The 16356-nt window shown below is 41.0% G+C and overlaps 1 protein-coding gene and 1 long non-coding RNA gene across 2 annotated transcripts; one reads left to right on the plus strand and one right to left on the minus strand.

The window, feature by feature from the left end:
• The first annotated feature begins 12 nt into the window (after nucleotides 1-12).
• Nucleotides 13-7182, plus strand: LOC142964198 (uncharacterized). Its single transcript, XR_012957515.1, has 2 exons — nucleotides 13-3700; nucleotides 4468-7182. It is a non-coding gene; the product is annotated as an uncharacterized LOC142964198 (long non-coding RNA).
• On the minus strand, nucleotides 1096-6384 carry fbp1a (fructose-1,6-bisphosphatase 1a). The gene is made up of 7 exons (XM_076104409.1): nucleotides 6108-6384; nucleotides 5090-5252; nucleotides 4458-4550; nucleotides 3928-4068; nucleotides 3540-3677; nucleotides 3195-3314; nucleotides 1096-1805 (listed from the first exon to the last, which is right to left on the minus strand). Exons 1-7 carry the CDS (start codon nucleotides 6275-6277, stop codon nucleotides 1614-1616), a joined length of 1017 nt encoding a protein of 338 aa, XP_075960524.1. The 5' UTR covers nucleotides 6278-6384; the 3' UTR covers nucleotides 1096-1613.
• Nucleotides 7183-16356: the final 9174 nt, after the last annotated feature.

Genomic DNA, 16356 nt, shown 5'->3' on the forward strand with positions numbered 1-16356 from the left:
ATTTGTGTGTGTGTGTGTGTGTGTGTGTATTTGTAGATGGGTGGGGGGGTGTCAGGTGTCAGCTGTAGAGACTGGCAAAGTTGAATCCTGCACAGGACAAGCCCCTTCATTCATTTAGTCAAAAACTAAAACAAAACCTGCAACAACAGTAACTGAAGACTTGTGTAACACGAGAGCTCTTTGGGAAATTCTCAGTATTTTAACCACATTTGTTTGCACGTGAACCTGAGAGCAGTCTGCTGCTGTGACAATAGAGGAACTACTTTCTATATATCCTAATGAAGCTTGCTTTTTCAAAATAAAACACGTTTATTTAGGTTAAAATATCTTGCAGCGAATGTTTACAACAGAGCTAATTACAACAGTATTTTCTGTTTCTGAAGAAGAAGAAGAAGAAGAAGAGAGTAGAAGCACAACAGCAGCTCGAGTGAGCTTTAAATGTCAGAGGACTGAGCTTCCACTGACCTTTAGTTTAAAGGTCGACTCCTCTGGATTAAATATCTCTTAACTTTAGTTGACAGTGTATCTTCACAACTTTTCAATGTCTAAAACCGCAATCACTTTATTTCAAGTCATTCATTTCATCTACATAATCAACTTTTTCTTCCTTCTTTCAATAATAAATATTTGAACGGATAAAAACATGATTCAGACACTGAATGTATTATTATTTTACATTTTAAACAGTTTTGGCCCCAAAAGAAGAAGAATTAAATGATTCAAACCTCCGTTCAGTCGATGTCCCCTCAGTGTTGCTGTTGGAACTTGTACTTTTTATTTGTTTTCCAGTTTAGAAAAGCACAAGTAACCCTCGATTATTATTGAACCACAGCGGCACTACTGGCTGTTAATATTCTAGGAAGCCATTTTTCTTTGGGCCCTCTGCAGTCTGCCTGAAATAAAGTCTGTGGTGAACACAAGCCGAACATTTTCTTCTACAACACGAAATATGTTAATACTAAGGGACTTTGTAACCTAAAAGCATAAAAGATGAGACAAAAATATAAAGTCTTCTCAGACATCTGACTGTAACAAACCAGGATTTCTTTTAAGCAAAAAGCTGCGACACATTTCAAAATGATGAAAACACAGATATTTTTTGTCTTCTTCGACTCATTTGGATTTATTGAGACTTCATCATTCCAGAAACAGAAGTTGTTCACATTATAAAAAGGCATCACGTTTTGTTGCATAGAGGTTTTGGCATTTGGTCCTTCACGCGACTAGAATATGTTTATTCTATTTTTAAAAAAGTCAGTGGAGGTAAACAGGAGGAATGAAAGTCTTCAGGTTTTAGTTTATTCAAGTGCATTTGTGGGTTTTTAATGGCACATTTTTGTTCTTTGTAGTTGTTTTTGGGGAATGTGTGTGTTTGTGTGCGTTATTGAGCTCATGAGCCACAGTTTTCATGTTTCTACGGAACCTTCTTTTGCAAAAAAAAAAAAAAGTTGTGACTCCAAATTTAGGTATTTTACTAAGAAAATCCCCAGACTTCAAACTCCATAAGATTCATCTACATCAAGCTCAAAGTGAGGCCGACTTCCAGTTTGGAGATACAAGTTTTTTTCTTTCTCGCCAAACAGCGGTGGTCGCGAGAGCGAGTCGGTGCGGTCTCACTTCTTGGCATGTTTCTGGCAGATGGCGACGTACTCCAGGACGTCCTCGGGGGAGCCCATGGCCACGGGAGCCCGCTGGTGGATGCTGTCGGGCTGGATGTCCAGAATGGGCTCTAAGCCGGTGGAGGCCATGCCGCCCGCCTGCTCCATGATGAAGGCCATGGGGTTGCCTTCGTACAGCAGCCGCAGCTTGGAGGAAGAGGAGGGAAGTTTATTTTCTAGACCTAATGTCAAACTCTACCAAAGCAATATAATAAGCCGACATTTAATTACTAGTTTAAAAGTCTCTGGATGGTTTAGCTCTTTCATGCGACTGTCTCTCCCTCCTTTCCTGTATTTATTACACTTCTATACTCACAATACAGCATTAAAAGTACCAACAGTTAAAGAATACTTTCACAAGACAATAGTCAGGTAAACACTGAAACTGGTTTTTCTTTCCCATCAACAGATATTTTCCTAATGACAAATGATTACAGCAAGAAAAACCTGTTTCAACGTTCACGTGGACGCCTGATTATTGCTTTAAGACAGTTTGAAACATTGTGAAACGATCCTTTAAGACAAAGAAACAGGGAGAGAAACCTTTTACGGATCAAAACTGTAAAACAATCTGCAGATAAATATTAAATCTGAAACTTATATAGTAACACTTCTCTTTTAAATAGTTATTATCTTATTGAAATATTTACTTAAATATCTTGTTTGCAAGTATATCAATTTGTACATTGAATGTTTGACCTGAATAAAATAATAACTTTAATATTGCATGACTTTTAAACTGCACTCAAAACTCAAGCGCCTGGATTTGTTTCCTTCTCGATTGCATTTGTTGTGTGTTAAAAAACACTTTTTTGCACTTTGAAAACACTTTTTTTTTTTTAAATGTGACAACATCACGTTTGGCTCAGTCTTGCAAACGCTGGAAGGATGTGGAGAGTGAAGAAACGACATTGTGACACTTTCTTCAGTTTGCTCTCATGTTACAAATGACAACAGTGAAGTTATCCTAACAAAGTATCTCTCTCCTCTGTGCCGTAGAGCTCTACTGCTGTCCAAAAACTATTACAAATCACACACACTGCAGCACTGAGTGACATGTTCCTTCTTTATGATGAACAAGGACACTGTAGTTTATTTTGAGCTGAACCCACAAGCACTATACGGCTGCTGTAAATACATAGCATACCAAATCTATCTGAAAATAGTCCACGGTTCTGTTTATTATTACAACAAATACACTATAGTCTGCTAAAAACTACAGCATCCAGCATATTTAACAAATTATTGACCTTTTCAATTATTCTGTATATACTCAATCTGTATTTTTCAGCTTCATCCTCTAAACTTATTCACGTGTGTGTAAACTACAGGAGGATATCTGAAATATGTAACTTTCACAATGGAGGCTCACGTCTTTCACACAACATCCATAAACTTATATTATTGTGTCATTCACTTTGTTTGAAGGTGGCTCATTTGAGATTTCGGATCATTTATTTAAGTTCCTTAAAAACATTCATATGAAATAGATTGACGTGCGTGGGAGCAGCAGAGAGCAGCAGTGAGACTTTTTACCTTTCCTTGGGGGCTCTTCACATTTCCTGGGTATAAAAAGATGCCTCCGTACATCAGCGTCCGGTGGACGTCTGCCACCATGGAGCCGATGTAACGGGCGCCGTACGGCTCCGTGCCATCCTGCAGTCATTTAAAATGTGGCGTTAATGAGCAACTTAAAGAGCGACATTTAAATAAAAGGACTCATTAGCATCTGCAGTCTTGGATGAGACATTTCTATCTTGGCAAACACTGACATATTTACATTTTAATGCATGTTGATTAACGCCCACTGTCCCCAGTTAATAAATAACGTTAACAAAAACCACTACAATACTTGACGTTTTCCCCACACATCAGTGTTACCTGAGGGAACTTCTTCTTCTGCAGGTACTCTGTCACCGCCGGGTCAAAGTGCATCGCGTAGCCTTCGTTCACGCTGTAAATCTTGCCTCGCTTCTTGATCTTCACGTCCCGATCGACCAGGATGAATTCGCCAATTGCCTGATGAGAAATAAGCAGAACAGGTTTTCAACAAACATACATTCACAAGATATTTTATGCAAAAACACAGGGCTTTCAAGAGAGTACGAACTGATTATTTATTTTTTAACCTTTTTTTGGTGGCGTTTGTGGGATGAAACCGGGAGGAAAAATACCAAAATATGGAGGGACAAGCCTTTACATTTACATTTGTGTGTTTCTGTACACCTAGTGCTCTTTTCCAATGAAATATCATTGAACAAATACTAACTGGGTCGAGCATGAAGCCGTTGACTCCTTGGCCGGTGGAGATCACCATCATGGTGGCGCTGCCGTAGAGGGCGTAGCCGGCCGCCACCAGGGTCCTGCCGGGGTGCAGGGCGTCCTTCTCACACGGCTCATCGTCTGTGTACTGAGGGAACAGTTTGAACTCATCATTCATTTATTTATTTATTAACTAGAATAAAAAAAAATCAGTTTGCTACTAAATATTAGAGTCTTCACATGTGCAGCTATGAAAAAAAAGTGTCTGTTCAAACTATTTAATATCCATTTATCACACCTTTTTTATTTAATTGACCATGTTAGTAAAATGGCATTACGCTATCGTACATTTTAACTGCCAGTTAATAGGAATGTTTTGCCAAAAAAGACCACTAGTTTGAGAAGTGGAGACCTTGTTTCTTAGGTTTTATCACCCGGATGATTAAACTCTGAGGGGGTAACACTACATCAGTGTGAGATCAATGACAGTGAATAGGGAAAAAGGACAAAGATGTGAATCTAAACTTGTGTTCGTACCTTTTTGTAGATGGCGAAGATGGTTCCGATGGAGACGAGACAGTCAATGTTGGAGGAGCCGTCCAGAGGGTCAAAGCACACGATGTATTTGCCCTGGAAGAGAAGTTTGTAAAACAAGTTATGTTTACATTCAGCTTTGCTCACCAACGTGTCGTGTGTACATCCCGGAGGTCAAATTGACGTGCTAAACACATTTCCATTCATCATAAAGCATTCGCAAAGCAGGTTTTTAAAAAGTATTTTTACTCTTAGAGAAACAGCTCCACAGTTCTCCTCCAGGTCTGAAACTACACAGCGAACTTTGTGCAAGAGTTTGACTTGTACTTGTTGACAAGTAATGGAAGTACTTTTTATTTGACATGTATTTTGACAGGAACTGAAACCCAAGACCTTTTTATTTGTTTAACTTAACCGGTTATAAGAGATAAGATCCCATGAGGAAAAGATCTCAAAAACACTTTAAAAAACTGGATGATCCTGTTTTTTCATTTGCCGACGGGTCATTTCAGAGATAAGATCCGAATTAAATGAGAGCAGGTTTCCTCAAGCTCAGCGGGGTCCAAAGGAACCTCAAAACAGAAGATTCCCAGTTCTGTTCAAACATCTAAAACGTCCCCGCCGGTCACACTCACCCTCGTTTCCGGATCTATGATGATGGCCTTCTCGTTCTCCTCAGACACCAGCACGCAGGAGGTGAAAGACGACTTGATCATGTTGATGATCAGATCGTTGGACAGAATGTCCAGCTTCTTCACCTGGTCGCCCGTCACATTGGTGCTGCCAGCAATGCCATAACTGAGGAGACATATAAAAAAAACACAAAAAAACAAACAAAGTGAGGCTGAAAAGTCTGCAAACACAAAATCAGATCAGTGTAGAAGTGTGCACGAACAAATCTACTGTTGTGGATCTATTTGTTCAGCTCTCTGAAAGGTTCCATTTTGTCTTTCTCTGCATGTTAACTGACAAAAGGTTATTTAAATGTGCTCTACTGCTTTGTTCTGAGATACGTTTTACTGGCATCAAATCACAACTAGTCTCCAGTGAAGAGGAAGGAAGTAATGAAAATAAAGTGTGCCAGTGATGCGTGACGCTGCATTTCTAAACTCTTTGTGTGAGATCGAGTCTGAATCATCAGCGAGAAAAGTTTAGAGCAGGAAAATAATTCTGCTCATGCAAACAATACAACAAATATAACAATGTAAAATGTACATTAACTTAAATATTTAGGAGATACGTCTATTTTTGTCGTAGCTACAGTAAGATGGCGTCAGTAAAGCAGAGTTAAAGTCCAACACAGCGCATAGTAATGCTGTAATAATAATGTGCACAAATGCAAAACAGCAATAAAACTGAGAACAAAAAGACAAAACAATGAAATAAAACAGTAGTGTTGCACAAATACATTGATTCATTAAGGCTGCACATAATAAACACTAAACATTAGTTTTGTTGAAATGAATAAATAAATAAATAAACCATAAAAAGTGGGCGTGGTGCTTTCAGGCTCGCGCTTCCTGATTGGCTCCACTGAGAACCTGAATCTCCGGCTCAGTTTGTTGCCAACGTGGATGCACGAGTCTGCAAACAACTGCGTAAAAAGAGAAACAACTGATGTCTTCTCCTCAGCGGGGGGGGTCGATAACTCACAGGTGGGCGATGCCGGCTTTACGCACGGCGCTGGAGATGGCCTTCACCGCCGTGCACAGCGAGTTGAGCAGCGTCGTCAGCTCCCCGGTGCCCTTCGCCTTCCTCCCCTCCTTCATGACGAACGTGGTCATGGTCACTACTTTGGTGTCGAAGACTCCTTGGTCGGACATGGTGGCGTTCCAGTGAGAGAGACTAGAATTGGAGTAAAATGCTGCAGGATTTAAAGGCTCTGGAACGCGGAACTGGAGTGGCGAAAGTGTTGTGGGTGTGTGTGTGAGGACACGGAGGGCCAATCCAGAGCTGCGGGAGAGGTGTGGCCCCGCTGGAGACACTACCCATCTCTGTACAAACTGAGCTGTGATGAAATGATAACGTTACCATTGGAGGGATGTGACCAGTAGGATAGACCTGAACTCACACCAATGTTGCGCAAGACGTGCTGGTGCGCTGTTCAGCAGGTTTGATAGAGTGCAGGAAGAGTTTCATCATCTCTTTATTCTGGGTCATATTCCTCTTGCTTTTGAAAAGATGAACTTTTCAGCTTTCAGATGATTGTTAGTGTTTTTTTTTTTTTTTGGTCCTGCTTATTGTTTGTAAATGTCATTCTGATGCTTTTTTGTAAAGCGTTTAAAATGTGTTTTTTAGATGTATTAGTGTTTGTGTGTGTGTGTGCGTGTGTGTGTGCGTGTGTGTAGGGGCCTTTGTACATAGTACACAAAGATCCCTATATATCACCCATTAAGCGGATCACACATAGGATGGACACACACACACACACATCCATATACAGTACATCTTGCTGGACCTCCATTTCTCACTTTTAGCTCTAAATCTTTGTTATTCTCCTCAGTTTGCTTTTGTCCCCTTTGTTTTTTGTTCCCGTCTTACTTTGTATACTTGTTTGGATCGTAAATGTGTTCATGTACTTGTCTGCACTTGTTTTGTACTCACTTTTCTACAGAATAAAAAAGAAAAAATGATTTATTTAGCCATTCGAGTTAGTGGAAAGTCAATAAAACAGACCAGGAAAAACCTGCTACCCCTGCAAAAAACAATAAAAAAAAATTAAAAAGCTGTTTTTGCATTGTCTATCAAACCATGTATTATTCTATACGTCCATATACTTTTGGTCTGGGGCTGTTTTCCGTGGTTTGGGTCCCTTATTATTGGCTATTAAGGGAAATGTTAATGCTGCAGACCACAATGTTTTAGCCTCTAACGTTGGTGTAAACAGTTTTTGGAGAGCCCTTCAATGTTTCAACGAGTCAGGTGAAATGTTGAAAGAACCAGTAACATTGGGATGAACTGGAATCGCTAGAATCTTGTGGAAAGCCTTCAGAAAAGTGGAGCTCCTCCACTGCACGTCTGCTTCTTACTGCCCTGTTGGAATATAATCTCAAAAAGAAATATTCAAACTGATTTATTGTCAAGGTTCACGTTAATCTGTCACATAAATGACTTTTACATAATGCAACAATACAAAACCAGTCAATGTTTCTAAAATATGTATAACACATTACATGCATTTTTCTATATTTTATTCATTTTTTACATTACATTTTAGATATTAGCGTGTCTACAGTGGTGGAAGAAGTACTCAGATCTTGTATGTAAGTAAAACTAGCAATACTACAGAGTAGAAATATATATATAATAAAAGTCATGCATTCAAAACTTAACTTGAGTAAAAGTACTCAAGTATTATCAGCAAAATATACCTAAAGTACCAAAAGTGCTTATTATGAAGTGTCCCATTTCAGAATAATGTACATTAATAGATTATAATTATTGATGTATTAATATGTTCATTAGTGTAATGTTGCAGTTAGTGAAGATGGAGCTTATTTTAATAATAATATATACTACTGGATAGCTTGTAAATGTCCCTTTCAGGGATCAATACAGTTTGATCTTAATCTATAATACTACATCGTAATGTATGAGTTGTATATTTTGTATTATTAAACTTAAGATATCAGATCGACAGTGGAGAAATAAGTAGGCTTCAATAGATCTGCCTCTGAAATGTGGTAAAAGTAAGCAATACACTGTATTAAAGTAGCTTATGAATTAGGCTACCTTGAAATTTAAATACTCAAGTACAAGTACCTCAAAAGTAAATGTACTTCATTAAATGTACTTTCCACCACTGCTTGATGTGAAACCACAAACAGGTGAAACGTATTTTACTCTCCAATCACATCACTGCACAAGAAGAGTGGAAACATTTTCTTATGTGTTGAAATGCTTCTAGAACAATCCGCCACTAGATGGCGGCCTTGGTCAGTGAACATCAGCCTTCCAAAGTGTCAGCCAAGAATTCTAAATAATCACTATATAGCTTTACATATGTGTTGTATAAACTATTTTACGGGTTATTTATCTCATAAAGCTGTTAAAATGAGCCAAAAACAAAGCTTCACTTGCACTTCTGTGACGCAGGACACAATTAAACAAGCATTCATATTAATGCGCCAAACGAAAACTGCCCCATTTAAGATACGTTGGAGGTTCCAAGAACTATATTGTTGCGCGGGTGTGTTACCTGTAACTAAGATTCCTGAGATTTAACCTTACTAACGCTAACCTAACAGATGTTACACAATGCCTGCATTTTAATTAACAATTACTGTAATCTTCGGATAGTCTATCTCTGGACACCTTTCTAAACGGCCGGATAAAGTGTCAAGTTACATTAACCAGCGGCAGTTAAAATAGTCCTTAAATGAGTTAACTAAAAAGCCATGCCAGCTCGTTTTAAACTAGCATAGAAGTAAAAAGTGCTTTAACTTCTCCCCCATGAAGGCTACAGAGTAAATAGTCCTGTTATTTAGCCGCATGTAGCTCGGACAGTTACAAAAGTAGGCCCAACCTTGCGAGCAGGTAAACTGACGTTACACCTGAGCGTCATAGCACACTGAGCTTCTCCTGGGAACCGACTGCGCATGACCGCGGAATCAGCCAATCGCTGCTGCTGCGGCGGACAAGTACAAAGAGGCTGCTGGTGGTGGTGGCGGTGCAGACGGGACGTGTGCCACGGGGCTAAAGTATAACCTTGTAGAAGTTACGTTTGTACCTCAACCGGACGATTTACCCTCCAACAACTAAACCTCCGAGGACAACCAGTTAACAGCGAGGAGGAGTTGCATTCAAGTCCCAAAAAACAGCTCGAGGAGACACTTGGCGTCGGGTGAGTTAACGCGTTGCAGTCGCAGAGCTTCTGATATATTTACTTCATATAGTATTTAAGCGTTTGATGGTGGTTTTGTGCGTATAAAGGCATGCATACGGTGTATATATGTCTCTGCATGTTGCATGGTTGTGGGTCAGGTGGTCCTGCAGCGACCAGACCAGACAATCTCATGAAGTGCTGCTGGTTAAGCAGGATTATGTTTAAAGTCATCTGGTGTTTGTTGTTGCACATGCTCGTTGAGGTAATCTGGTGGGGGATTTTAATAATTTTTTTTTACCGCCCAACCAAACAAACTTGTTCCCGCCAGACAGGTGTCATGGAAGTATATCTCACAAAGCTGCATGTATGGGGTTTGAACTTTGAGCTCCATGTGGTGCGTACAAGTCTTGTTTATTGATTAGAGATTTAACTTTATAACAGTTTTTCAGACACTGACCCACCTCTCCTTGGGTTTCAGTAATCCCTTCCCTTGATATGACCCGCACTGACTCATGCATGCCATGCATTTAACAGCTTAAATCGGGTTCCACCACAGATTTGCAGGCCAAACACCCTCACCCCAAGCTCATAAAAGCATATTATTCATATAACTCTACTCTCATCCATTGTGTCTTTATTGAAAGGGACTTTGACATGTTTCATACAGTGCTGTTGGTCATATCCAGCCTCCGAACCACACCGCAGAGTTAATTCTTCTGATTTGTGGTGCCACTACCTATTTTCTTCCTGCCAGAGGTTGAAGCAGGCAGATGAAAGCTCTGCTGAAGCGTTTTGGGAGAAGAATGGTGGGGATATAGACCTGGGTGGTGGTCCCTATTGTGCTGGGGGGGGGGGGGGTCAAATAAAGGGCTCTTCATCTTCTGCAGGGCTCACAGGTTACCCCCCCCCCCCCCCACACACACACACACTTTTTTCTTTTATAGATGAAGCACTGAATTGATACGTCAAAGGGAAGAATATGAGCTCTGACATCGGTTTAATGAAATTCTTCGGCTTCCAGTGTGGCACTTTTTGGCACATCCCTGAGTCCACTTTTCTACACTTGGGTATAACAAGAATACAGATTACAAACCGTGCTTTCATCGAAGGAGACCCGACAAAGCATTCCTTCAGACATTAAAGTACCAACCAGCTGTGGGCTTTAATGAACCTGGTGGTCTTTTGTACAGTTGATTTGGGAAAATATCATATTTTCTATCAAGTACTTTCATGATTTTTCCAGGTGTTTAACTCTATTATACTTCAATGTTCTTGTATAACATTGATCTGCAGTCTTGATTTATGCCAGTAGTTAAAGCTTTTATTTATTTGTTTAATAAACTACAGTGCTGCCGTCCTAATCGAACCAACGCTGATTACAACACATACAACGCATTCTCCTAAACTTCATCTGTTCATTTCCAGATCTATACGAGTCATCAGACACCAAAGTGCTGAAAGAAACTCCTAATTTTCAGCCTAACAGTCGTCTGCAGTGGAGCCCAAACCTTTGTTTTGGACACTGCAGCCAGCAGCTCAGTCTTATTTTGTGCTGTTGCTTGTTTCACTGACATTAGACTGAGCTGGTTGGCGCTGCAAACCAGCTTAGTGTTAAATCTGTACATGTACAACGCATAAGCGGGTCGGGGGGGGGAGCACAGCCTGGCGTCGGGTGGTACATCGGGCTTAGACGCGCTCCGGGTCTCCACATCAGCAGGGTTGGTCCGTCGGCCCTTTTTGTGGACATATGGCAGAGGTCTCTCAATTAACACCTTAGTGAGACGACCCTTCTGTCCACATGATCAAAGCTAGGCCTCCTCCCCCCCCCCACCCCTCACCCTGACCTCCACCTCCCTGTGATTATGACCCCCATCCCTCCTGTGTTTGTTTAGAGGAACTGACTTCCACCCCACTGCTCCGTCTGAGCGGCTTGCACATCAAATCTGGCCCTGCTTTTCTTGCAGCTGTACAGGTTTTTTGTGGCGCACCAGCCTCAGTGTTTTCTCTGTAATTTGACGTCGAGGGGGAGCTGAGTTGTAATTTTAGTCTCGGTCGAACATCTGTGCATGCTTCTGTCCCATTTGTTCCTCTCTTGGATGTTTGGCTGCTTAGAATAGTGATACTTTGTTGTTTTACCTTGAAGAACATGTCCTTTTTACTTCTTACTGGTGTGGGTATTCGAGTGTGGAGGTGAAGGGAGTTGTTACAGCTGTTCAGAGCTGTAAGTGTGGGATGAAGACCTACATGAGCCTCGGGGACGGCCCTGTTATTACGAGATCAAACCTACTTTGTAGATCCACTGAAACGAAACGATTAGAGCTCCCATGCAAAAGCCAAACGTCACTGAGAACTGAAGGAAAAAAAGGTGCATATTTGATGAAAGCTACATGGGTTTAGTGAGATTAGATTGTAAATCACGCAAGTAGCCTGTAGGCATCAACCTGTAAAATCTAAAACAACAAGGCCAGCGCAGCACATTTTACACGGAGGACTAATAAAAAGAAAAGTCAGGCCTCAGGGAATCCTCCTAAAAGACTTCCTGGGGCAGCTGCCAGGACACGACCTCGCATTGTTTGCACATTTGCTAGGAAGTTCTTATTGGTGTGATCAAAGCTCTGGCAGAGCTGCTTGAAAATCCTTTTTTAAATCTGTGCTTGTTGGAGTTTAGAGGATTAACAGAGTCAGACATGGATTTGGAGACATTTGTGTTATCGGCCGGGTTTCGGCTTTTTCCTGCACTCACTGATCACGTATTAACATCCATGTTTGTTGTTTATGTTTACGTTCATAATCATGTTTTTTTTTGGGGGGAGTGGCTCTAGTTCTTCGGAGGCAGACTATTAAATAAAATGACAAACATCGCAGAAGGTGGATATTGTTACCATTGGTCAGAACCAGGCTAGCAGTTTCCCTTTGTTTCCATTCTTTATGCAAAGCTAAGTTAGCTGGCTAGTGGCCGTAGCATGATATTTGGCGTACAGACATGACAGTGGTATCAATCTTCTCATCTAACTCTGAACATATCCCTTTTTTAAACCCTTTTATTTTGGTAACGATATGGCAGTTTCTGGTGCCACCTTCAGGTTGAATTGATTTAAAAACGGTGAATTTGTTTCTTCATGTAGATCTAAAATATGATCCTTAAAGATAATCGTAGGTGACGTACAATACGACTCTTAAGAAGTGTTCCTTTTTAAGAACCCATCCTTCAAACTAGCCTATTTTCCCGTTGGCTTGTTAAATGCTGCATCAAATATCACAATATTCTGGAGTGAAATGTTCCCTCAGTGTGACCTGGATAGGTTTCCAACTAACCGTTCGGAGGATTGTTAGATGATTGACTCCTGCAGGCTTCAACTTGTGTATGTGAGAGATTTCTGTCGGGAGGCAAATTGTGTCTGTGAAGGTATTTGTGTGTAGCTGGGATTAACCCCGGCTAAACCTTGAAGTGTGTTTCACAAAGACGTTTTGTTTCCTGGTATGTTAATCCCTTTTCTTTCATTCGGGCCTCCTCTCGGTCAGCATGTGCTTTTTGGATCAGAGGCGATCCGGAGGGATAATTGACATTTGCCATTTGCAAATTAATTGAGTTTAAATGAGGATTTTATTTTTTCCCGGTCTCTCAGCTGAATTTCTGTTTGTTTCTCTTGAGCCATTTCTCCAACTCCTGCAAACCTGCTACCTTTATTAATACCTTCTGAGTTGTTTGTTTAGTAGATAACTGTTATGTTGACTTACTGTTCATAAACACTGCCTGGAAAACGCTTGCTCACTCTCTGGCTTGTGGTTTATCCAACATGTGAACACAGAATACTTTCCATATCTTGATCTGGATGCACTTAAAACATTTTCTTGGAGTTGCACAGATCTTTCATGAAAGGAGGGTCGATACCAACCTTGCTTTTACTTTTACTCTTTCATGATCTCTGCTAAAGCTAACGGGTTGATCCTGCAAATTGAATTAATTACACACTGCAAAGACGCCTTGAAGAGAACGAGGCTCGCTGTGAATGATTGTTTTGATATGCGACCACAATGGGAGGAGTGGCAGACGAGAAGAGAATGTGGTGAGGCCACGCACTTATCTTTCACTGCCGTAGCCCCGCTCCGAGGAAAACACAGAGGATTCTCACTTCTCTTCAATGCTGAAAGTCGCTAAATCATAGAGAAGTCTCTGCTGATGGTGATCTGTTGGCTAATGTGTTGTTTTTAGGCAGGAGTAGAGTGAGGCACTGGTTCCTCCACTGAAGAGGTGGATAGAGAAGAGAATACGCTCTTGAAGTATAAACTCATGCAACACTTCTGCTTTCAAGATTGCTTTTATTTTTAATACTACAACTCTGTTTTGGAAACGCACTTTTTACATTTGGTGACGTAAAGAGTTGCAACAGGTACTGAGCCCTTTTTAGAATATTTTCCTATTTGTACAAAAAACGTTTATAGATAAAAGCACAAACGCAATGAATTACTTTATGTAGAATCAAGAAAAATTAGATCAAAACATACAAAAAATATACCATGTTTTATATTGTCATTTATATCTGCCAGCAGATGTGCAACAACCAATTACACACATTTGTTTTCTTCTTTTTGTTATTGAGCTGATTTACCAAGAACTTAAAGAGGATCAGTATATGTTGCCATGAGGTGTTTGTGGTTTTACTCAGCGACTTGTGCCCGATTAGACCTAATTAACAGCTACAGAACACACACACTGTTGTCCAGAAACCTTTTTTTTTTTCTAACATAAAAGCCATACCATTGCACGTGGGTGACTATATTCCTTCATTACAACAAATGCCGTGTTGTAAGTGTAGATAATTCCTCTTACTGTTGTAGGGATTAAACATGCAGCCAGCGTTGTTATTATAAACTGCTTTGGCCATATTGAAGAAATATGTCACTAAATGGCTTTTTTTCATTAGTGTTTCATAGTTTTTGAGTGAATTCCTGCGGTGCAGAAATTGTACATTTTGTACTTAGTGAGGATCAGGGACCAGCTGCATCAGGTGATGGGAGTTGCTGCCTTGCTGAAGGGTTAGTATCATCTGTCACACTGGGATTAAACCAGCAGTCTTGTTGTCACTGCTCCGTTTATCCTAACAAGACCACCTCCCTGCTTCCAGCTTTCTCTCTCTGTAGAGTGACCTCAGAGGCGCTGAAGTGCTGCAGACATGATCGAAATCAGCAATTTGTATTTACCAAACATCCGTGGTTGTCTGTGTCACTTGAGGAGAAGCAGCTCGTCTTTATCCCTCCTGAACGACTAGTGAGTGAAAGGAGAGCGAAAGAGGGAGGGGTGAAGGATCCCGCCTTGTTTCTCGTACGTTAAGCAGGAGGAGGCAGGTGCAAAGTGAATCCAGGGCTCAACTGATACGTGATAATCCCTCAGCTATGCAGGCGTGCTCAGACTGCGTCTGTCAAGTTGAAGCATTCCACGAGAAGTCTGATTTTGAATTTAGGCAGAACTCGACCCTTATCAAGAGAGCTAACCAGCCTGCTGGCCTTGTTTACCAGCCAGTCTAAACATAGCAAGAGAGTCCCAAAAATATTCCAGTCTTTTACCCGAGCGAGGCGACCGGCGTTACTAGCTTTTTCATTTGGCAGCTGATGTTGCCGGGGTCTTAGAAAGGGAGGAGTGAGTGAAGGGGTATTCAGTTGGTTGCAATCTGGAACCACACTGCTAGATTCCACCAAATCTATGAATTTCAACTTCTCATCTCCGAGCTGGAGGTTTTTATATTTCTTCTTTGGAAAGTTGCGCAGACTTGCTCCAACCTGTCTGTGTTTTGAGCCTTTTGACTAAAAGTTTCACAGAGTTCTCATTTCCTGCCGTTGGGTTAAACGTGTGATGGTTTGCATGCTTCTGAGCCTTTTTATAGGAGGATCTGTGGGTCTTTAATTAAGAAAGTAGACACTGTCCCTCCACTTACAGCCTGTCTTTAGAGTATGACACCCTCTTTGGGCTTAAAAGGTGACTTTAAAAAGTTTTGTAATTAACTTCTTCACAGAGAAGAAGTTACGGATAGTGTGTATTGTCAGTTACAGTGGATACCTGTAATTTATGATATCACGTTTTCTGATGCGCTTTGTTTGAAATCCTTCTGCAGTTCATTGGTCCCTGTGCATGTCACTCTAACTGATTTATTCTGTAAACGAAACACAAGACTGTGTACAGGTAATTATTGCCTCTTCATTATGTAGGTTTAGGTCTCAAACCTGATGATGTCACTGCAGTGAGATGTTATTATCTCACTCTTGGAAAGAAAGCAGGGAAGTGTTTTTGCCTAAATTGTTGAGCTATTCCTTTTTAAAGAATCATCATAGATCTTGTTATTGATGATTCAATTAGAAAACAAACAAGTGGGCGATTAATTAACAAACGATTAATCCTGAAAATAGTTCACTGTAAAATGCAACCACACTTGAGCCTTGAGGGAGGCGCGTTTCATTCTTAGCAGACGATGTTTGGAGTATCACTTTAATGAGAGGTACTTTAACAAGAAACTCTTTTTACCCAAGGGCCATTGGGAACGCCCCCCCACACCCCCCCAATTCTTCCACACTTCCATTATCCTCTGCACACCACAGACGGAGCTGCCAGGGATGCCTCTGTTTACGGCTGAGAGAAGCCCAGAGCCTCCAGGCTGCTCATGTTACAGCCTCCCTCTCTGGCTGCTATTGTCAGGTTACAATGCGTGTGTGTGTGTGTGTGTGTTTGGTGTCGCGAGCGGCTGCGTCGCGATTGGCTCGTCCTCTGCCATGTGAGACGGCGTCGGGTGACGTCTCCCTGTTAATCCCTCATTTCTCTCTCTCTCTGGTTGTACTGTGAAACCTGTCCGTGTTGAAATGCACCCGCACGATAACTTTGAGACTTTGTAAGACGCGAGGAAGGTGAGTGCCGGTTTTGATTTCCACAGTTGCTGATACAACTGTTGCATTGTTTTCTGCGGATGTCTTTATTGTGAGAGCTGCACGTTTACCAGCGTCGGCGGGTCAAATTAATATCTTTTCTTTTATAATTTGCGTAATCTGTGACGCTACTAAACGCAGCATTGTACTCTTACCTCCATGCAG

Source organism: Anarhichas minor, unplaced genomic scaffold (assembly GCF_050575085.1).
Source record: "Anarhichas minor isolate MPS153535 unplaced genomic scaffold, ASM5057508v1 ptg000030l, whole genome shotgun sequence".
Taxonomy (NCBI): Eukaryota; Metazoa; Chordata; class Actinopteri; order Perciformes; family Anarhichadidae; genus Anarhichas; species Anarhichas minor.